Raw genomic sequence first — 23113 nt, 5'->3', positions numbered from 1 at the left:
AGTTAGTGGTACGTTGATACCTGAGGCTAAAGGGGTTTTATCTTATGCTGAAAGTTTCAGGTGACATCCTGAGCCACACAAAGCCAACAGCAAAATCCCCATTGATTTTTATTACCCTTGGAGTGAGCTATTTAAAACAAACAAACAAACAACACTTTATCTTAGTTCTCCAAGACATTCCAGTTATCTTTGTTAAGAAGTATTTCTTCTTTTGAACCCTATTATAACATCCAGCGGGAAGAGAGCAAAGTTCTTGTCTTCTGTTACATCAGTAGCAGGAAGTTCCACATGTTAATTCTGAGTTCAGGCTTGGAGGGGAATTATTCACTTTTAAAGAACTTTCCTCTAGGTTTCATTGGTTTGCCTGTTTTGGAAAAGCAAAAGGGTGAAAATATCCTTTTCCTGTTTTCTGTTTCCTCTTCATTATCTTGGATAGCTTATGTCTTCCTTGTTCACTCTATATAGTTAGTAACTTGTTTCTTCAGTTTATCTGGGAGTGGTTCCATTCTTCTTACTTCTTTCAGAATATCTTCTCTTTCCCCTGAGTTGAATATGTCATGATGAAAAGGAGTGTGGTATTTAATGTGGGGATATCTTCCCAACATACCACAGGTTTATTTTCCATACCATTAGTTACGCTCAGTGCTGGACTTTTATGTGCTGTCCATGATAAAAGGCATATCCATAGCAAGAATATTATGGGTAACGTCTTGTGCAAATATGCACACCAAAAGAAAAGACGCCAGAAATTCTGAGTCTGCGCTTCCTCTCCAGTACGGAGAGAGACATAAAACTGCGCTTGACCCCTTCTGTTGTCATTTTATGTTAGTCTAGAACTGCTATGTAAAGCAAGCATCAAATAATGTGAAAGTGTTGTCTGTACATTTTTTTATTATTTCTTTACAAAAAAATATTATCCTCTTATTAGCTGAAGAAGTTCTGATCATTTAATAGAAAGCACTGCTTTGATGTCATAAAACCGTAAGAAGTCAAAATATGTAGGTATTTCATAATATCATCTAATATCTTTCTAACCCAGAATGTGAAGTAATCCAAAGACATTTCATTTTGATGAATAACACAAGTTCAAAAGCTTTTTCTTAATTTATAAGATACATTACACAGAAATCTTCCTTGTGGTGCTTCAGTTATCTTTTATTTTGATTATGGTTGACATTTTTAGGGTACAAGACACTGTAAGGAGGATAATTTTAAATTCTCTATGAGGTGCTGCAGTTTGGCTCTGAATTATATGGGAGACAGTTTGAAGTCAGAACACTATATTAATTTTTCCATTGCAGCTACCATATACCTCATGCAACCTGATTAGTGCAGTGAAGCTTCGAAAGACAAAATAGTGAAGACAGAAAGCATTGCAATGCTTTACAAAGCAAAGAGCAGGGACAGGTTGTCAATCCACCTTCTTTACTTCACTTGTAGATTCATTTAAAATTTAATACAGTACAAAATATTGCAAAAACCTTCATTTGCTGCGAGAAGCTAGGCAGAGGATGGGTTGCATTGCTTGAATAACTCCACCTGAATGTGTGCCTGTCACAGAAGAGCTCCCACCCCATCATGCCCAGCATGTTTAGCTCTTGGACATTGGACACAGAGATTTGGATTTGTTTGGCCCCAGAGTACCTTATACTGCTTAGTCTTCCTGATTTTTATGTACATTTAAGCTTCAGGAGCCTTCCCATATGCCGACTGGCTAACGCAGAAAATTCTTTACTTGGCATCACTCATCTGGCTCCTCTGCTTACTAAAAATCAAAGTAGGAAAGAGAATGTAATATCTTCCACAACATATTTTTCACTTTCAAAAAACATTAATTGGATGCAGCCTGTCTTAGTTTAAAACCCCCTGCAGGCCAAAGGAATAAAAGCAAGCTACAGTTGCAGTCATACTTTTTACCTTTAGGCAAAGTTGCTGTAACTGCTGCCAAAATCAAATTAGGATCTATACTTTCTTCTGGAATCTTTCCAGCTCATCTTTAGGTGAAACACATACCATAATAGGAAGTGAAACAGAAGCTGAAAGCAAATATTTTTCCCAATTCTATATTTTCATGAGTGTAACATGAGAAAGTGCATTCTAGCATCGTGGTAAAGATACTTAACATTTGTTTCAGTATCTTCAGGTGCACAAAACCCCATCTGTAAATGTCTGCTAAATTATATTAATGATTTGTCTTTCAGTCTAAATGTCTTTCTGACACCCCGTTCAGTACTTCTTTGAAGTCTGAATGGAGTTTAAAAATAGATTCAAAACATGAGTCCTACTTCGAGCAGGATATAATTCACTTTGGGGCGAGGATGTGAGATGATCTGTGACATCAGCAAAGCATTTAACCAGATGATAAAGACTGATGCTGTGGACCAATATTTTTTTTAAGTGGCTGGCTAAAGTTTTGCTTACTCATTAGCATTTAAACACCTAAATAAACCACCGGATTCCCAAAAGCATTCTCATAGCAGTAGATATAATGACTCACATGAAATTAGCTTTAAAAAAACGCAGGAGGTTTATTTAGGAGTCTTATGTTAGACTCCTTTCCTGACAAACTCAGATTGAAAGGTTTATGATTGATAAGAATTTTGTATTTATAAATTCTTCTTCAGGATGGGATTGCTTTCCCATAGACAGCTGTGTGAGCAGGTGTTTGCAGAGGCTGAGGTACCCTATAGCAACCCTTGGTGCGGACCTGTCCCAGGGAGCTGTGAGATCCCATGACACTTTGATCATTCAGTTTCTCAGCAGCCTGAAGCCGCCTGATTTTTGCAACAGGAGAGGAAAAGCTTCCAAAGATGGGCTGAGGGTTATGGGAGGCTGCATCCACGCTGGCAGGGAGGTGAGACCCCATGGGTACCTTTGTCCCATCCACCCTGGTTCCTGCAGGAAGGTGACTGGGTGACCAGGGCAGGGCAGGAGGTCTAGGACACCCCATTGAGTCCTTGGAGCATGTGCACCCCCTCCCCAGCCAAAACATCAACCTCCTTATGGAGGTTGTGCCTTATTTGTTGCCCTGCATGCTGCGGTCACGGAGACCACCCCCTGTTCCATAGCTCATGTTGTCTTGTTGCATCTGCATTAAAAACTGAATTCAAATTCACTTAATAGATTGCCAGTCGTGTTTTAAGGAAATGGGAGCAGGTGGAAACAAACAAGAAGACGTTTCCAGTAGCCCGTTCAGTCAGTACATGCATCACCATCAGCTCTGCAAGCTGCTACCGTGTCCTGGACTAGTTTTTCAAAATCCTGAGTGCTGCCATTCTTCATTTCATGCCCTCTAACTGCGCTGCTCAATTTCTGAAATGAAGACAGGAGCAAGAAAAATAAAGCTTGTATCAAAGGACCAACTTTGGTTTCTTGTATAATAAATTAGCACCTTTCTACTAGATGATGGCATTGGAAGCAAGCTGTGGAAATACTTTTCTTGACAAAAGACACCATAAAAATGTGATATGTGATTTTGTACTGCCAATTATTGTAAAAGCAAAATGCAACCTTTTATAATGGAGCCACTGCTTAATGCTGTTCTCTTTTTCTTTTCCCTTCAAATCAGATATTTATCTTTGAGAATAACATCTATTACTGTGCCCATGTGGGGAAACAAGCCATCCGAGTGGTCTCCACAGGAAAGGAAGGTGTTATTTTCAATGGGCTCAGCGACTGGCTGTATGAAGGTAGGACATGACATTTAGGGCAGCAGTTAGTTATGAGTTTAAGTTACACTCTAGATTTACAGAACTGGCTGGAATTAGATGTTCAGCATTGCATTTCTGAGAACTGGTGGGCCACAGAGCTGAAAATCTGCTATTCTAACAGTTGTCTGAAGTGTTGGACTGGAAATAATGTGAAATGATGTAAGAATTCTGTTTTCAGACTGTTTTTCTTTCCCGTAGTCCAAAGGTAATAAATCACCAAGCTTTAATGAACAGAACTGCTTCATTATTTAATGGCATCTGCAATCACTCATAGACATGCCAGTTTTCAAATCACAGAAAAGGACAGAAATGAGGAGGAAAAGGGGTTTTCTTTTAAAGGAAGAAGCGAGGAAACAATTTTACTTGATTGGTTGTTTTCCACATCTCTAGGTGGGCCCTGGAAGCTGCCCAGATCTTGCTACCTAAAAAACTCCTAAAAGCAAACAGGTCATTGCGGTAACTGGCTTATTTCTGTTGAAAATGGGCCTGATGGGGTAGAGGGTCATCACTGGAGCACTGCTTTACTTTGGTCCTTTCAGATGGTAGATGGCCCTTGAGGTGTCTGTGAGCAAAATAATCTCACCTGCTCACTCGCTTAGGAAAGGATCCCAGCTATCCCCAGTTTTTTCGGGGAATATTATAGTTTTTAAGCTAACACTTTATGAGAATTAAAATTAACGCACATGTATATATTTATATAACATGTACACAACATGCATCCCCCTCTCTGTGGCCGGCTAATGCTGCCTGCAGTTCCTTTTCACAAGGTTCTTGGGTTTGGGACCTGGCAGTGTCTCTTTCCTGTGGCCCAGTTTCCCTCTAAAGTCACACATTTTCCTGCAGGTCCCAGCACAGTCCCAAGCTTTCCTTACCTCTACAGATATATGTGTCCAGATATATCTATTAACCATGCTCTGTTGGCTGCTCCCAGTTTCCATGGGGTATAATGGAAGAAAATAGATGGCAAAATGCCATTCACCATTAATCAGTGTAAAAATATGAATCACTCCCTAAATTACTCTGGATCGCAGCTAAACTGGTGCTGTTGGACTCAAAAATGGGGAAATTAAAATATATTATTTTGTTTGCCACTCCCAGAGAAGCTGGTCCCATAAATAAACTCTTCAAACACATTAGTAGAAAAATCTGATAGCAGTTTAAATTACTTTTTATATTTAAATGTGTGTTTATGCTGTACCACAGAATATTTGCAAGTGAATGTCCTCTTTGTGAAATACTTCGTAACCAGAGGAGTGGTTAAAAAATTACAAAATGCTAATTGTCTTTAATTTTTGTTTGTTTATTAATTTGTTGCTGAAGTTGTGGGCAGGCGTGTTTGACTCTGTAGGTCAAATTAGCATATTAGTCCCTGTATTTTGCTGATAAACATCATTTAGTACCTAAGGTCTTCTTGTAGAGTCTTGGACGCAGCACGATGCTGACAGGAGTTTGTCAAGCCGGTGAGCTTCAAGCACCCTGGCAAACCTGTGGTGACACTTGTGTTTTGCTGATACATATTTTTATTCAATTATGGGATTGCTCAGGCAATTTCTTGGCTGACATTGACTTTCAGGTTTGTCCTTTATAATGAACTTCCTTGTTACCTTTATGTTAATGTACTGGGATAAGAAGTGAATCTATGATCAAATACAGTCTGGATATATCAAGGCAGCTTCTGTAACCTCTCTGAGCAACATGCACAGAATAGGACGACTGAACCTGCTATTCACTGAGAGAACATTTTGCAGAAATCTGGATATATACTCCTTTTGGAGATGTCACTTTGTGCCCAAGTATGGCTTATATTGAAATAAAAACTTATCTTACTTCACAAGCAAGGTGTAGAAGTACCCAAAGGAAAAGCTGAGATAAAAATGTTCCCAGGTGATGGGGTGGTGAATCCAAAATCAAATCCAGAGCTGGACTGTGGGAGCTGAGCTCCCTCTTGTGCACTGTATCACTTGTGCCGTCTTCATGGAGGTGAAGCTTGGACTGGAATCAGGACTGGGCATTTGTGGCAAACGTATGAACAAACCATGAGGCCGTGGGATCGGATGGGTCTGCAGCGTCCCCATGTCAGCTCTCTCAATCTGTGGATGAATGGAGGGGGATCCCAGAAGAAATAGAGTATTGCATGAAGGTAAATGCACGAGGACCGCTTGGTAATGGATGACATTGCCCCACCGGAGTCCGTGGGAATTCAGGTGGTGTTGTCATTGAGGCTGAAGTTTTACCCGAGCAGCAGCTGGCATGCTCTGCCAGCACACTTACTGGCACCTTTATTTTTCCAACTTCTTTTCTTGGGTACCACCTCTTCAGTGGGATAAACTGAAATATTTTAAATCCAAACTTACCTGACCGAAATTGTTTTAAATCTGGGCAAAGGTCAAAATTTACCACCTCAGGGCTATTCTTTCTCTTCCCCCATTCCCACTGATGTCTGTAGACATGTCTTCCCCACCTCCCCAACCAAGCTGTTTGGGATGCTCAGACCCATGTTTGTTTGCGCTGTCACCGTCTCACTGAGCTACCAGAAGGGATGCTGAGCATATGTAGAAATCTCATTCCATCTGTGCAGCCATCATCAGCAGATAGACTTGCAAAGGAGCTGTGAGAAATGCTGAAACAGAATCACTGAGAGTTCAGTGCACTTCTTTTCCCTTGCCTGCTCTTTTTGTTGCTGAAGTTCGCCACCTCCGGCAGCAGCAACCGGGTCACTGTCACAGCTCATGACCTGCTTCTCATTTCGCTAAATACAGCATGCAAAAAAACCAACAGCTTCATGTTTTCTATTTGAAGAAGAAACCAGTTTTTAAGGTCTTTTATCACAATCAGCAAGAGAACATCGACAAAAATGCCCCCCAACAGCACGCTGTGCAGACTGCAGTACCAGCAGTGCCACCGTTTGGGGTAACTCCTGACTCTTCTTATGAATGGTAGACCCAGAGGGAACACTTTTCTTCATAACGTGGTTGCTTTTGTCACGACAGAATTGATGCACTGTGCTATTAATCACAGGTTTTTACCCAGTGCAGAGGCAGAGCAGATCTCGAGTAGATTTGACAGGCTTTTTGCCCTGGAAAAATGCAGAAGTTCATTTCAATTCAAGTTAAGCTCTGCTTTTGTAAATCTGCCAAAGGGGAAAAAAAATTCTTTGAGGTATTTATGCTGATCTGTAGACTTTTGATAATATAGTGAAAAACATTTCAAATCAATCAGAGCTTAATCTACTTAGTGCATTTAGCTGGAAGGTTATAGATTGATACATAGATTACTGTATCATGAAAGCATAGATTAAACGTGGGGTTTATTACTAAAATAAGCATTGACAATGTTTTCATAGTCTGCCTTAACATTTTCAGAGCTGTGCCTGATAGATGCTTTTACTAAAACGGAGTGATATTCTATAAAAGAGAGTTTTAAAGTTCCGCAGCTGAAACCAGCTAACCATGTAAATGCATAGCACCAGCGAAGTGTTTTATGTTTCATTTTGCTGTGTGAACATTGTTTGTTTGAGAATATGCTTTAGCAAGGAGGCTTAAAGATAGTTTTAAACCAAGTCGTGGTTTAGCACAAAGTACTTCCAAAGCTATAGGGTAAGGGTATTTATGTATTCTTTATATAGATATATACTTTAACAAAAGTAATATGCATTTTAAAAAGTAAAGTGCAGGTAAAATTAATTTCATTTAAACACTTTATTAGAGCATTCGTCAATGGAAATTAATTCTGTCGTGATGTAATTAAAGTACCTTTGTTTGCTACTGGGCATTTGGAGAGACTGTTCAGATGTGAGGAGGAGTGGCAGCAAGATGCTCTGCGGTCACCTGTGTGACCATGCTAAGCGACAAAGAGGAGAATGTGGTGTTCCTCTGTTGTGGTTTGGAAGCTCATTGAGTTTGGAATTGTGTGATGCTGAATCCTGGGGAATGGGACAGGACGACCTTCCTCTGTGCTGGCAGCCTGACGACAGGCTGGGGACACCCCAGCAGGGTAATCCGTGGTCCCTTTATGTGGCTCTGCTGAGCAGGACAGGGACCTTTTCAGAGCTGCACTGCTACAAAGTCCTGGTGTGACCTCCTTTGAGGAATTCTGTGTTCACAGATAAGGTTGGGAGATTTCTGGAGTTGTGCTCTGCTGCTAAATGCACAGTTGGAAGTCAAGGGGGGACAGGATGTGACATGGTGGTGTGTGCTCCTGTTACCAGTGGGAGGAGAAGGAAGGATTTGACCTATAGATGAGCCTGTTCCATCTGTGGAGCCTGAAACTGAGGGTTTTTCCTTATGTTTTGCTGCATGTGTCCTCAGATGTAAGAGTAGTCCCTTAGAAGCTATTTTACAACTTGGTCTGCAGGACACATTTTGGTTTTTAGGGACTTGGCTTGCAAAAGGAAGGATTGCATGTGAGTTATTCCCTCATCTCATGTCACTGTCAGAGTGATCAGAAGTGTTTGTCCTGTTAGTCTCTAAAAATCTTCTCAAAGTCAGCATCCCCATTCCAGATTTAGTCCTTACAACCATGCCTGTGATGTCTCAGCTGGATGTCTCCTCATCCTCACGTCAGAGAGAACCACATCTGGCTGCCAAGCACCAGTCCCACCTCACAATGCATGCATTTAAAACTCTTCTACAATATGAGCTAAACGTACCCATCATTTAAAATTGATATTCTGCTTTGTTGAGTTTAATGCACAGTGGTGTTGCTGTGCTTTATTTTTGGCTAGGGAGCAAGAGGAGGAGTGAAAACAGACTCTTCTTCAGTGATGATTCGTATGCCTTATTAATCTTCTTTCTGCCTGCATCTTATCACCAACAGATTCTCTTATGTGACTTTGCAGTGACACCTGGTGGGAGAGGCCAGGATGTCATCGTCATTAAGACAATGAAACTGCAGTATTTTTTGCTGCAAGATCTAGTAAAGTCTCCAAATTTCCCCTCACATAACATTTCCCTGAAACTCCCTCTGCGCTTATGGGAACTACATATCCAAAGCTGCTGGCTGATTCATGCTAATAGTGGTTCTGTTCCTTTTCTAGATTTCATAAAGAGAGGAAAGAACACAGTAATAAAGAAAAGTCTTTTCCATAATTGAATCAACATCTCGCAAAAATCAGAGGGTATATTTAGAACATGTGTGACTGGTCTCAGAAGTGCAGTGCCTGGTAGCAGCTGCCAGATCGAATAGCAGTTATTTTGAGCAGTATCTTTTATACTTATAGTATTTCAAGCAACTAAAGTAGATACATTTCTTAAGTTTAGAAGTATTAATCCTGGGATTCTGTAAATGGTCCTAATATTGGAAAAATGCTAGGTAAGTCTGCTGAAACAGTGCCTTACCTAATTTGTCTATCTGCTCAATTTTTCATTGTATAATATGAGAACACCGAAATTCTGCTTAGAAACAGAAACTTTGATGGGCAAATTATACCTGAATTTGAAAAGGGACATTCATAGTGAGGCTGAAAGCAAGTAACTCCTAAAATTCCTGTTCAGTGCCACCAGAGGAGGAGATCAGAGATCCTAATATTTCACAGTGCAGGGCTAACCTTTCCCAGTAATTAGTAGCTCCGAGACCTGGTGGGGGAGGATGACATGAAGAATTAGACTGAGTCATCGCTGAATTTTTTAAGACACTCTGGATAAATAGATCTCTTGCCAAAAGAATTCTAAAGCCAGGGCTCCAGATAGTAATAGGTCCCAGCCTTAATGGGACTACAAATGATTTTGACAAAGTATGTGAAGAATCACTGGGACAGTGAATACAGATTTTAATTTGTTTTTAAGAATTTCACATTTTCAGTCACCAAGAAAATATTTCATGAACATGGATACATTTCCAGTTCTATACACCTGCTATGGGGTAAGGGAGGGTAGGGAAATACTTGGAACTAGGAAATGGCTTCAGATGCACCCCAAGTCTAAATGTCAGTAGTTTGTCTTCAAGTACGTGTTGGTGTTATTCAGAGCTTCTGGGGAAGCTGCGTAGAATTTGTTCCCTCACTTCTGTGCTCGTTCAGGTGAGATACAAAGCCAGTGTCCTGCTTCAGTGACATTGTCACCGCATTAAAATATCAAGCTTTCCTCTGTTTTGCATATTGGACATGATTCAGTGTTGTGTATTCAGAACATGCAGCTGTTGTATTGCGCTTGGGGCCGTACAATTCCCAGTTAGCCATTATTTAGCTGCCTGTCGAAAAAGTAGGTGATTATTTTTTGTGGACTTTCTTTTGCATGGTCATTTATACCAAATGTACATAAAGTCTGGCTGTTTCAGTTGCAGTCAAAATAAGAATAAAGAGCTGCTCTTGGCCTCAGCTATGTGTTTGAAGTGGATATTTCCATTGTAGTTAATTCTGTTGCAAGGAAGGTGAACTAGATGCAATATTATTTTGCCTTATTCATGTTAAATTAGAGGAAAAGAGAGCCTTAAATTTTGCCAGATCATCTCATGAAAGGTTTGGTAGAAGTTCACTCACCTTCTCGCTTTGATGGAGGTTCCACTGTCATAGGGAAGCTCATATTATAGATTGTGTCACCAGAAACAGGCTTCTGGCCCTTCTGGCTAAGGTCAGGGAAAACTGACCCATTTTTAATGCACATTGCGAATTCCTGCCTAGAAATCAGCAAGCTCCTGAAAACTTTAAAATGTCTGCTATCTGGACTGGCTTCAAAATCCAGCACTGCACCACGATAAACCTTGCCAGCTCTAGCCCAGTCTTTAACCTTCCCTTTCTGCAGAAGGTTGTTTGGAATGAGGCTGCCAGCCAAAGCCAACACCTGTCATCCTCTAATTTTTGGATCGCCATCATTCAGGCTTCAGGATGGCTTTTGGAAGGAAAACAGAATGTTATTTACTGTGGTCAGTGATCTCCTTGGGGCAGTGGAAGGAAGCCAGATGTCCATCCAAATGTTGCTGGTCAGTCAGCCACTGCCAGTGCTCCAAGTCAGGAGGATTTCAGCGAGGAAAAAAGTCTCCATGGAAGGGGTTGTCAGGCATTGGAACAGGCTGCCCAGGGAAGTGGTGGAGTCACCATCCCTGGAGGTGTTTAAAAGGTATTTAGATGACATTCTTAGGGATTCTTAGGTTTAGTGCTAGAGTTAGGTTAATAGTTGGACTTGATGATCTTGAGGCTCTCTTCCAACTAAAATGATTCCATGATTCTATGAGTTGTTTGTATTTGCCCCGCAGCTTGCTGTCTTTTTTTTCACAGAGGTCCTATATTTGAAAGTGCATTTCTTGAGGAAGAGCTCTGAGTCTTGATGCTTCTCTTGGCATCGTGCTTAGAGGCATTCTTGTTAGCTCAGGTCAGGCTGATAATGGAGAAGAAAATTCTCCTTTGTGGAATTAGGTACTGTGTTTCAGACATGATACCAGCATGGTCACAGAGGGAAAACTTTAAATAAGTCCAAACTGGTTTTGTAACATTTTAGGTAGTTTCTTATAGTTCCACACAGTGTCTTGCAATTCATTCTTTGCTGGATGAAGTTGTTTCTTTGTTGGATTAAATCATGCAGTCATTGTTGCATGATTTCTATATGCTTGCAGTAATAGTTAAAATAAAAATGTCACTTTCTGCTGTTGCCAGTGTTTTAATCTTTTAAGTTAAGGCAACACTCATCTGCATTGCAACAAATTGCGAGTGACTTGTTCAGGTCTGCTTGGCTATGTGATTAAAGAGATTATTGAAACTTATATGAAGCTTTTCCTGAAAATTGATTTGCAGACTATACAGCAAACACAAAAGCACAAATTGTGTTCAGTTACTGCAGTTTAAATCCAGACTAAGTCTTTCTTTATCTCTGGAGATTTAGTTGGGATGTGCAACTTCCCACAAAATTTTACCAGCTGCTGTGGTAGAATCTCTTTTCCACTGTTATTTCACCACCACTGCTTTGTCAGGGATACTGTTACCTCTTCAATTACCTTATGTGAGAAAAGAGCTACCCAGTTTGCAACCAAATTAAACCCAATTTGTTAGCTCCTGTTCTGTTTAAGCAGGAGTATGTGAATAAAAATGAAAAATTTACAAATAAAATACATAGAACTGTATCAGAGTATGAAAGTAGCACCTGGTAGGTATCTGGAAATAGATATTATATTACTGAGACAAATATTTCCAAAAAATGGCATATTAGAAGTTGTATAACAGAGCTATTATGGATTTCTGCTTGTACATGAGTTCTATTTCTCTGCACCGAATTCATTACAGTAGCCTTGGGTGAAATACACCAATAGAGATCTGTGTCCTCATTTTCTGATTATGCTGGTATTTTTACTAACTAATTATTGTACTAGCATTTTAAATATTGCAGGATTAATTTTGACCTGTGCAGTGCTAAGTCGGGAATAACTCCATGGAAATTAATACTTGCTCTGGATCTGCACCAGGGTGCTGAATGCAAGAGCCTTGCAGTAATATTCATGCTTTATGTCCACTATCAGGGTTGCAAAGGAAATATCTTAAACTGACATTATTCCCAGGGGAAAAGGAAAAAAAAAAGTAAAATGAAAAGAATGTGAAAGTTAGAAAGTATTTGCAAATTCACTCATTTTTGAGAGCTATGTTTTTCCTCAATAAAATCATATATGTTGTTTGTTATGATAAAACACAGAGACTACATTTAGGTGATCAGGTTCACTGCAGATAAAACAAAAATGCATCATTTTTGTGTTAGTAGAATTGAGCTTGGAGGCTGTGGCACACAAAACAGTTTTCCATGCTGTAGAATGTTGGAGAAGATTAGAAGAATTGGGTTTATTTGTACAAAAACTATGTACATTAATATTGGGGGGAAATACGTCTGCTAGGGCATGTTGCCCAGGGATACTATAGGGATCTTTGTCCTGAGGGATTTCTAAGAGTGAATTAGACAGATTTTTGTCATAGTTCTTGAGATAAACATCAATCCTATTTCAGTGCAAGGGGGGATTAGAAGATTCCTTTAGGCTTCTATCTAGACTTTCAATTATATGGTTTTATGTATAGTTCTGATGTCTTTTTCTGATTTCTTTGCACTGAGACCTGTTGGCTCTGAGATTACAAAGTCACTGTAAGAGCTTATGGAATATTCCTTCAAAAGTTACAGAATACCTGGTTTTATATATAGTAGGGTAAATACACATAAGCTGCTTGTATAGGATAGGTGTAGGGAATGGAGCTCTCTATCATAATAACTTTACATTTGCCTCATTTATTCCCCTGAGGGAAATTGGTGGTTTTCTTCTGAAGATGTCCATGAACTTTTCGTGCAAAAACATGTTTCTCAAACAAAACAAAAAACCCAACAAACTTAATACTTTTTCTAAGTGCTACAATTAAGAATTGATTAAAAGGTCAGAAAGAACAACCAATTGAAAGATACCCATAGAAATTTTATGTAGTGCAGAATTCCATCAGTTTGACCTGAGAAGTAACTTTTTTTGACGCACCACTTCTTCCTTGGTGCAGCCTTGCTCATGGAAATTCAGGGACCAGTGCAAAAACTGCTTAAATGGCAAAAAAAACCCCATAGTCTGAATTAGAACGAATGAAAGCCACATAAAAGGGATGAAAATTCTGCTGAGATATGTAATTCTCACTAGAGACCTGGCCTTGTCCATTGTTGTATAATAGCAGGAAAATCAGAAGAATATCAGAAAAAATGTCAGAAGTCAGCTCATAATTTGTGCATGTCAGCTGTCCTAATGAAATGAAAAAAAAAAACAAAAGACAAAGAACCAAACTGTATGTGAAAAACAACCTTCAATATTCCTGTCTGTGCTGCGTGTGCTTGAGGTTGCATGAGGAATGATAACCAGCATGCTCAGATCCCAACACTGGGAAAACAAGACTTATTTGCACCAGCATTTTGAGCTACCAGCTCTCCACTGGACCTCAGATCTTTAGTATATGAGGGATATGGGTGCTACAATACAAGGTGTTTTTTTCAAACTGTGGAAAACAAGCCCAGTGGTGACTGCAACGCTGACACCAATGAGGACATGGAGGTGACTCTACCTGGTTTTGCTCTGGATCAGAACTGAGGAACTAGGGCAGATTTTTAAAAATCAGGTTGACATACCATCAGTTCCTGAAAGATAAAGCATCCAGGGATTTTATCACCCTCAACACTCAATTAGTTTATGTTGCTATAAGTTACTACCATATGGTGTAGCTTCTGCACCAGCTGTTTTCCAGTCTTCGATGGGTACAGGTCTACAGGGTAAACTATGGCACAGACTTAACAGTAATAAAAAAAAAATGGAGAAAAATAGCGTATTTTAAAGATGATCTTAAAACTTTCACATGGGTAAGTCGTAAATACCAGGTGCCTGCAAACACCCTATGTCTGCAGTGGGGCAGGTTGCAGAGGTTCCAGCTGCTCCTGGTCTGTGGTGGTGCAAAGCAGCCAGCGTGAGGCAGCAGGAACTGAATCCAGATGGATGACAGAAACCTTTTTAATCATGTCCTGATATCCTGGGATGTGTGTTGAGGACTGCAGGGACTGAGCAATGCTGTAACCAGTAGGAGATGTGCCAGGGGAGAGTTAGATTGGATATCAGGAAAAATTTCTTCCCAGAAAGTGTTGTCAGACATTGGAACAGGCTGCCCAGGGAAGTCATGGAGTCACCACCCCTGGAGGTGTTTAAAAGATGTGTAGATGGGGTACTTAGGAACATTTTTTAGTTACAGTGTTAGGTTAATGGTTGGACTTGATCTTGAGGGTCTCTTCCAACCTAAATGATTCTGTGTTTTCTATGATTCTATGTTTTCCTTCAAATCCATGGCAAGCCAAGGCAGGCACTGCTCCAGCCTGCACCTCGCTTCTGCCTCCTGCAGCCCTTGACCGCATCCACTGTGATTTTCTGGGGTCTGGAGGTGACACATCACAAGCCAGGTTTCATTGCCCACCATGGCAAAGCCAGACCACAGCTACTATACTGGGGATAAGACTGAAGAATAAAGCAGTATTTTTACATCTGCTCACATTTGTAGCCTCCAGCAAGAAAAGCACCAGCCACTTATGTTTTTCCCAGCCCCTCTGCCTGCTTTCCACTCTTTCAATTGAAAAATGAGTTTCCTACTTTGAGAAATATTTCCATGGCACAGCCAGGCTGTGTAGAGCTGGTTTTGATGTCATTTTTCACAGTACTTTTCTTCTAAAGGTCTCATGGCCATTTCCATGTTCACCTGTGTTGTCTTGCTGCTGAATGATCAAACTTCCAGTCAGCTCGTGCCACCAGCTCAGCAAGCTGTTGTTTGAATATCTGCAAAGTATGATTAGACTACCTTTTTTTCCCTTTCCTTTCCTTTCCTTTCCTTTCCTTTCCTTTCCTTTCCTTTCCTTTCCTTTCCTTTCCTTTCCTTTCCTTTCCTTTCCTTTCCTTTCCTTTCCTTTCCTTTCCTTTCCTTTCCTTTCCTTTCCTTTCCTTTCCTTTCCTTTCCTTTCCTCTAGAAACTTGTGTCCTAATCCCCAACCATAAAGAATTTTAAGATCATGAAAGTTCTTTCATGTCACTCTGCACTTGAAAATTTTAGTCTTATTGTTTTGAATCACGTCAAACAGCACAGCAACACAAAATGCTGCTAAGAGCTAAATGCTATATTTATAATTATTTAAAATGCTTCTTATTAACAAATACTTTCATTGTGGACTTTGAAGGAATCTCTTCTTGCTTTTAAAGGATTTTTGAGATCTGGTAATAGTTGAAGTCCAGAGTGTTTCAAACTTATTTAAAAATGCAGAAAAAAAAAAGGTTTACATTGTACTTTAGATCTAGACTATCTCTTCAAAACTATTTTAAAATGAAGGAGTAACAGATTTAATTTTAAAAATTTTCTGAGTAGCACAGTCACTTAAAATGAAGACTACAAGTTTAGTCCTTAGTGTGGTTTAAAAAGGCCTGATCTCTCAAGGATCACCTTTTCTTACACATCTGTATTTCCTTTCCAGGCTGAAGCTTTTACTGTTTTATTTCTATGTACATATTCTTAATTTTTCTTTTTTTTTTTAATGTGTTTCATGTATTATTTTTATGCTATTTTTAAATTATTTAAGACTTTTAATTCTGAGGAGGCAACAAAGGCAAAAGCAACATAGACTAAAGGAAAGAGATACTACCTTGGAGGGTAAGAGTTAATACAGAAGGGATATGGATGCATGTTGGTAGAAAAGAATAATTCCAGAGTGGTCCTCAAAACTTCATTAGAGATCAGAGACACATGCAATATTGCATTAGCTGGAAGAAAAATTCTGCTATAGCAGGGTTTAATGTCCTTGGAAATGTTGCAGAGTTTATTTGAAAAATAAACCAAACAATACTCTATTAAATTTTTGGAGGAAATGGAAAGCAGAAACGCAAAGGACTGTAATTGCCACCTACAAATATAATCATTAGAGTGAGTTAACAAGTGATGAAGGAGGAAATCAGAGTCAACCCACCTCCTGAGCAGGAAGGTGGACGTTACGTTGCCACCATGTGGTGAGACTGTGGAAAGCTGGGAGCAGGGGGCTTCCCTGCCAGGATTCAGTAGGAGTGCTGCGAACAGTCAGAAAAATGCACGATTTGCTGGGAAAGCATAGCGTGCAGATAGCACGTTGATTAGAAAGAAGCAATGCGAGATGAAATCGCATTTTGCTTTTAGTTAGTGTGTATGGTCGGTTCTTTGGTGGTGTGTTTGTGGGGTTTTTTTGACTTGAATTTGAATTCAAAACTCTGCTACATAAAATATTCAGTGGAAAAAGTGAACAGAGTGCAGAAAAGAATTTTTTTAAAGTTCTGTTTTTAAAATGAGGTCATTTATAAGCTTTATGAGTACAAAAATCCATCATTCTGTTGCATGTCTTCTTGAAATTGTCTCCAAAGTCTCTGCATTTATTTTGATTTTTCTCAAATTCTTCTGATGATCTTGGGATATTTCCCAGTTCTATTGCATTTGGAAATACAGTGTTTCACTAAGAACTTTTTAGAGCATGCTATATAGAAACATAATTATTTTTCAAGCAGGCGACCTTCCAGTTCTGCCTACAGCAGGATTTGGGATTCACGAAATTGTGTCAGCTTGTTCTTTCCTCCCCAACTTTAGATCGTAATTCTTCGTGACGTGACAACTGGTTGCTGTAGAAATTATTAGGATTCGAGAGCGTGATTTCACAGCCTGAGTCGGATGAGCTTTTCACAATCCCCTTTTTGATCAGATTAACAGTGGCCCCTGAGCTGACCCGCAGCCAAGGAGAGCCGGGTGAGCTGCTCCTCCCAGACTAGAGATTTCTGGTGGCCTCACATACATTCCCTTTAGAGGATGTCATACTCCTGCAAGGTCCTTTTCTTCACTGTAGCATGGACCTTTCTCTCATCTCTTATGTGTATAACATCACCTGCACAGGGTTGCTCAGGTGTCAGTGTAACAAAATGCTTAAAGTTCATGCTAAATACAGCAGTTACCTTTGTTAGAGCAACTCTCCTCCTCACCACCCACAGGCTTGGAGCTAAAATACAAGAATGAGGTTAAGTGAGCATCGCAGATGACACTCAGCTGTATCTCTTGGTACATGTCTAATTATGACCTTCACTGAGGCAATTATTCTGTCTTGATCTTAATGCCTTTTGCAACCATCAATTAATAAAACTTCACATAATGTCCTGATAGAACAGGAATTACTACCATCTTTTTAGAAACTGGCAAACTGAGGCACAATTATTGACCTGGTTTTAGATGAGATGAGAGAAATTAGGACACAAAACTGAAGTGAGAGTCTCACTTGGGCCCCTAGACACCAAATAAAATGCAGAGCATCACACAAACCCTCAGATCTGGCTTTTCTCAGCGTGTTGCTGGGAGCTCCCCCAGCACAGACCACTGGCAGGTCCCTTTCAGGTTCACTCATAGGGCATGAGGGATGCACAACTGGAGAGATGTGTCTGTGTGAGTCGATGTGTAGGAAAGCTGGGCTGGTCACAAGTGATGTCAACAGGAGCAGGAGCCTTTCCAACCAAAGGGGCACCCTACGAACAGAGGTCAAATGTCTGCTGTTCAAGGTGCCCCAGCTCTGCCAGGCTGTTACTTCTGTTCTGCATCATGGAGGGTCTGATGGACTCTTATCTGATTTGCAAATCCCAGAAAACAGGAGCAAATCACTCCAAGTCCTTCCCTTTCTACACATATGACTCACAAACATTTGCCTCCTACATTAGCTTTGCTTTTCCTTAAAGTTGAGTCATTGTCTTGTATTTGATTTCACAACAATAGCATTAAAAAAAAAAAAAAAAAGAAAAAACAGCATTGGTTGCTACTGTGTAAGACTAGATCAAAACCAATTATTTAAAGGAGGCTTTCAAGATAGCTAGATTAAAGATTTGAGAAACTGGTAAGAAATAGAACTGAAGAAAAACAGCTCCTAAAAGCAAAACGTTATGTTTTCATGCTATTGTGCTTTTGAAATTGCAGGCAACAGTCTGAAAACAGGCATAGAAATAAATCTTACTTGATGGGAATTATCTGGAGATTGTTGTATTTATTGCATTTGTTTTGATTTTCCAGTCTCTGTCTCAGACTGTAGCACAGAGATGACTTAAAAGATTCAATATCTCATTTTAAAGATTAAACTCTACTTGATTATTGAACTGACCCATACTAACCCAGAGACTGTTAGGTATTATTCTGGAGTAACACCAGCAGGCTAGAAATTGCGAGAACAGGACAGGAGGTATGAGCTCGGTCCCCAATAGCTTAATGATTTTGGCTGTGATAACTGAGGCTGTGCTGCCCCTCGGAGGCACGGCACAAAATTGCAGTACATCAGGAGGAAAAGGATTAATTATGGTGTTTTAAAATTACGTTGGTTTTTTTTTTTCTCTCCACCCTCTCTACCCTTCTTCCCCCAATGCCTCGTGTATTGACCAAAGGTCTGTATGAGTGGCCACGCTTGATAAGAGTCTAAAAGCCCCATGATTTAGCACTTCTTGTGAAGGTTGTATCATGCATGATGATGCCCTGGATAAATGACTTTCCAGCCAAATGTAGATATTTTAGGATCGTCTCCTGCTAAATAAGCACTCTTCTCTATTATGTGGCATCTGGTGAGACTTGTGGAGGTCTCATCAGCTACTGAAGTTATAAAACCTGGTAGGATGGGAGGGTCAGTAGAAGGTTCAGGGAGATCATGTGGTTATTGTCCAGCACTATGGAGCAAGGTGTAGATTTGGAAATTTCCCTGGGAATTTCCCTGGCTTAGCCAGGTTTGTCACTGAAGCTGCTGCTCTGGCTCATGGCCACCACTGATAAATGCTGGACACAGAGCAGTGGTGGAAGTTGGCGTTCTTCTGCTTGCATGGCTCGAGTGACAACACAAGTCTACGTATGGGACATCTCTTGTTAAAGAGCCTACCCCTGAATTTTGGGCATCTGATTTTGACCTTGCTAGTGAGAAGAATTTGAAATGGATGCTGATCTGGCAGATAGTGAACTGGGAAAGCCTGGCATACACCAGAAAAGTTTTGGTGCTTTTGTGAAATTTAAAATGATGCAAGACAGAATACTAACCCTGAGCAGGAGAAATTGTAACTTTGACGGGGTTGTTCTGGCTCTGTTAGCAGAGAGCATGTGGTGCCAGATGAGAGGTGGGAGTTGTAAGAAAGAAATGCAGAGGTAACAACAATTTTCTAGTAGCGTGAGCGACCGTTCAGAAGTGTTGTAGTCTGTGATCTACTCATTACTGAGGCTGAAGTTTGACTTGAATTAGGAGATCACCTAACACAGCACTGCTGAATGGCACCTCAGCATGAGGAGAAGTTGCAGGAAGACTGGAGACATTCAAAACCTGCCTGGACACGTTGCTGTGCAATCTGCTCTGGTGAACCTGCTCTAGCAGATGGGTTGGACCAGATGATTTCTACAGGTCCCTTCCAACCCCAGCCACTGTGATTCTGTGGTGATGGGTGTAGCCATGTTGCTCAAAGCCCAAGCATTGTCCCTCACTAAGCACATTAGGATTGAACCAACCAACCTTTCTGTTCCCCTCCCAGAACTGATGTTCTCCTGCATCAATTATTTGCTTGGACTGTGTAGAAATTACAAATGCAAGTCCACCGAGTGCTTGGTAGTAAATAGCAGATCACAAAGTATTTGACTTTGGTGCCAGAAAAAGAATGTTCCTGGGACAACCAGAGACTGTCCTTCACCAGTGCTTTCCCATGTTTGACCTGTTCGTCTCTAAGAGAAAATGCATTTGAAAGGACAGATGAGATATGGTGTAGAGGAGAAATAACCCCTTTGCCTTCAATGCAGCAACTAAAATGTATCTGAAGATCAAGAGTCTCTTCTGCCTGACTTTACTTCATTTTAAGCTTGTAGTTTAGATTAGTGGAAACAGTGTGCACTTTACTGACCACTTGAAAAAGGAAAGAAAGCATAAAATAGTTGCTTGGCTGCCCAGTTTTCCTGAATAGATGTCTATTTTTGGTTTCAATTGGAAAATAATGGAGTGTGTGGTGCATTTACAGGAGTGAAAGGAGTGGATTTGGCTCATATGAACACGTAAGTCCTTAGTGGACAAGCATAACACTGTTACGTTTCTTTACATTATATTGAAAAACAAGAACTGGATCCTTAGTTAGTAGTATCACTAGATACATTATTTATACCTGTTATGGATTTGGACTTAAAACTACGCTAAGCCAGCTCTCTCAGTACACAAGACATAAGAAGATAAATTACAGCCAATTAGTTAACCAGGTTGTTGTGTTTACAGCAGTATATCATGGTCCCTTTTTCAGTTCATGAAAGTAGATCTGCAACCCAGAATCCAGATGTCCTGTTAGCACTCCTTAAAGAAATGCTCTTCATAATGAAAAATAATAAAAGGCTATGTAATCACAATGTAACCACGCTTTGAGTAGTTTCACATCCTGGTGGAATCCCGCTAAACCTGATGAGGATGAAACCTCACATCTAATGTGCCAACAACATAACTGGGATTTTTAGCCACAGAGTGGAGCACACAGTCTTCAGAGATTGGAGGCAATGACAGAGAAATATCACTCTGAGGAAGCCTGAAGAGTAAATCACAGCCTCCCTCTCTGATGAACATTCCCACACATGCATCTGTGTCCCTGCAGGAGCAGGGCAGGAGACCCACCTCAGGGACAACTGCAGCCCTGCATCATTGCTGGGAAGGGATGTTCAGCCAGCCCAGAGCTGCTGGGTTTTCCAGGGGAAAAGTTACCATGAAAAGATGAAAAGTATCCTAGGAAGCCTTGGAAAGAAAGGACAATATGTGTTAAAATTGGCACCTCTGAGTGTAACCCATATCTAAATACTCCACAAATAACATGACTTAGAAAATTACTTCTCTGAGTGATAAAGTGCAAGTACTACAATTCAGTAGTTCTGGTCCTACTCAGCAAGGATGACAGTATTTTCTTTGCAATTTGATAATGTTTGCGATCTGAACATTTTGACATGTTTTAAAACACACATTTCACAGTCTCATGGTGGGAAAGTATCTGCCAGCTTGCTATGTCCTATGGCCTGGTTGTACCTAGTACTAAAAAAAAACCCACCCCAACAAAAATGACCCAGCCCTCAGACTGCTGCAGGGAGTATTGAGACATTGGTCAGCCCTGACTGCAACACAGCAGCGCTGGTAACGTTGTGGATGTCATGGTAAAAATATAGCGGTAGAAAACAAAGCTTCCATAATGAGACTTCTTTTATGTGGGAATTTTACTTGATACTAAATAGGAGGTGTTCAAGGGTGGAGAAGGCTATGAGGGCTGTGAAAATGAAGATTAGTCTATGTCAGAAATGGTGAGCTGTTTGGTAGATAAAAATGGAGCCATCTTCATCCTGCCAATAAATGCAAGACATAAAGTGGAAAAAGGCAGGGGGTATTTTTTCCAAAGCCACCCTTAATCAGCAAAAGCCAGCAGACAAAATTATCTTTAGTAGGTGGGGATTTGTGGGGTATAGGTTACATTTATTATCTGGTACCTTATAAGGTTTATTATAATTTCCGATATTTGCCTGCTACATCCTAAGGAACAATACGAGCTGGATCTAGTGCATGTCATTTATAACTCTGTGCATGTCATTTATATGGTAATGGGGGAGTTTCCCCTCATCCCCAGTGATTTCTGCAAAATTCTACATGCTGGTTCTCATTCTATTTAGCTTACTCCAGCATAAATTAAAATGCACATTCATGATCTTTGAACAAAGCGGGCAACGATAATTAGTAATTTGATACTATTCTGTACAACGCAATTCAAAGTAATACTTACAATTTGCAGTTAATTAATCAGGGATATTTTTCCTCAAATTTCTTAATTGCCTTTCTATGATATTCATTTTAATAAGTCTTTTTCCTCCCAGTTTTAGATCCAATTGTGCAGACAATTTCCTTTTGTTGTTACTGCATGGCTCAGTGTGTGTGTTTACATGTACATTTCTCTATGCATTTTGGTATCTTTTTCTGAAATTTTTATGTGCTGGCTTATGAATGGGGTTTTTTTCAGCTGAAATTAAAAAGTTGAAAGTAACGTAATTGGTGCACAACTATGGGAAACAAACTACATCGAGAAATAGAAAATCCGAATAAATATGGCAAAATTTAAAAGAAAACTAAACCAAAACCAACCAACCAACCAAAACCGCCAGACACTTAAACCTCTGGAATTCCATTGCCAGTATGAATATTTAACCTCATCTGGTATTTAACTCACTATCCAATTAACACTCTCATTAGAAGACTCAAAGCGTTGTAGCTTTAAAGTGAAATCAGCAGTTAGAGAGACAGACTTTGGACTCTCCAATAAAATGATCAGAAATTCAAAAATAAAAATATTAGCAAATGTAGACTTATGTGGGGGTACATAATGAGAAAAGTGTCATGGATGAGACCTTTGCTGGGGAAGGCAAGGAGCATCTCCCTTCTCATGAGGAACAGCTGGGTGACACTACCTTGGTCAGCCCACTGGTGTCCCTTTAGGTCCTCCTGAAGACCTTCATACCCGTCCTGCTCTGCAGATGTGAAGGGAAACACTCCCAATAGCTTTATTTCCACCCCTTCCACCTCACTAGAAGAGAAGGTGTTTCTCTCACTTCTCTGTCCTTGTCTGGGCATGTGCTTATTGCCTTCAGATAAAGGGCTTTAAAGTGGTTGTTTCAGAAATGCTCTTCGCTGCAAACTGCTTTATTCTTTGCCAGCATTTCCCTGTTCGGTATTCAGCATATATAAAACACTGGATTTTATTCACTATCTCACTTACTTAGGGGAGTTTCTGAGCTCTGGATGCCGATTGGGGTTAAACAGACCCAGGGCCCTTTCCCTGGGTGCAGGGGACCACGCGGCTTTCCCTCTTGTCAGAGTGCAGCTGAATACATCACCTGGACCCAAGGCGTCTGAAATTGTTTTCTGGGAATA

At 40.2% G+C, this 23113-nt stretch overlaps 1 protein-coding gene across 4 annotated transcripts in view; it reads left to right on the top strand.

Moving 5' to 3' along the window:
- The window catches only part of DPP6 (dipeptidyl peptidase like 6), a 563202-nt gene that overhangs the window by 472170 nt on the left and 67919 nt on the right, over window positions 1-23113 (top strand). For all 4 annotated transcript variants that reach the window (XM_065831232.2, XM_071805326.1, XM_065831231.2 and 1 more), the window contains exon 8: window positions 3569-3689. In XM_065831232.2, coding sequence (XP_065687304.1) covers window positions 3569-3689 — 121 coding nt within the window. The remainder of the gene's footprint in view (window positions 1-3568; window positions 3690-23113) is intronic.

Source organism: Patagioenas fasciata, chromosome 2 (assembly GCF_037038585.1).
Source record: "Patagioenas fasciata isolate bPatFas1 chromosome 2, bPatFas1.hap1, whole genome shotgun sequence".
NCBI lineage: Eukaryota > Metazoa > Chordata > Aves > Columbiformes > Columbidae > Patagioenas > Patagioenas fasciata.
Note: the sequence above shows the minus strand (reverse complement) of the source record. Positions and strands in the feature narration are given on the sequence as shown.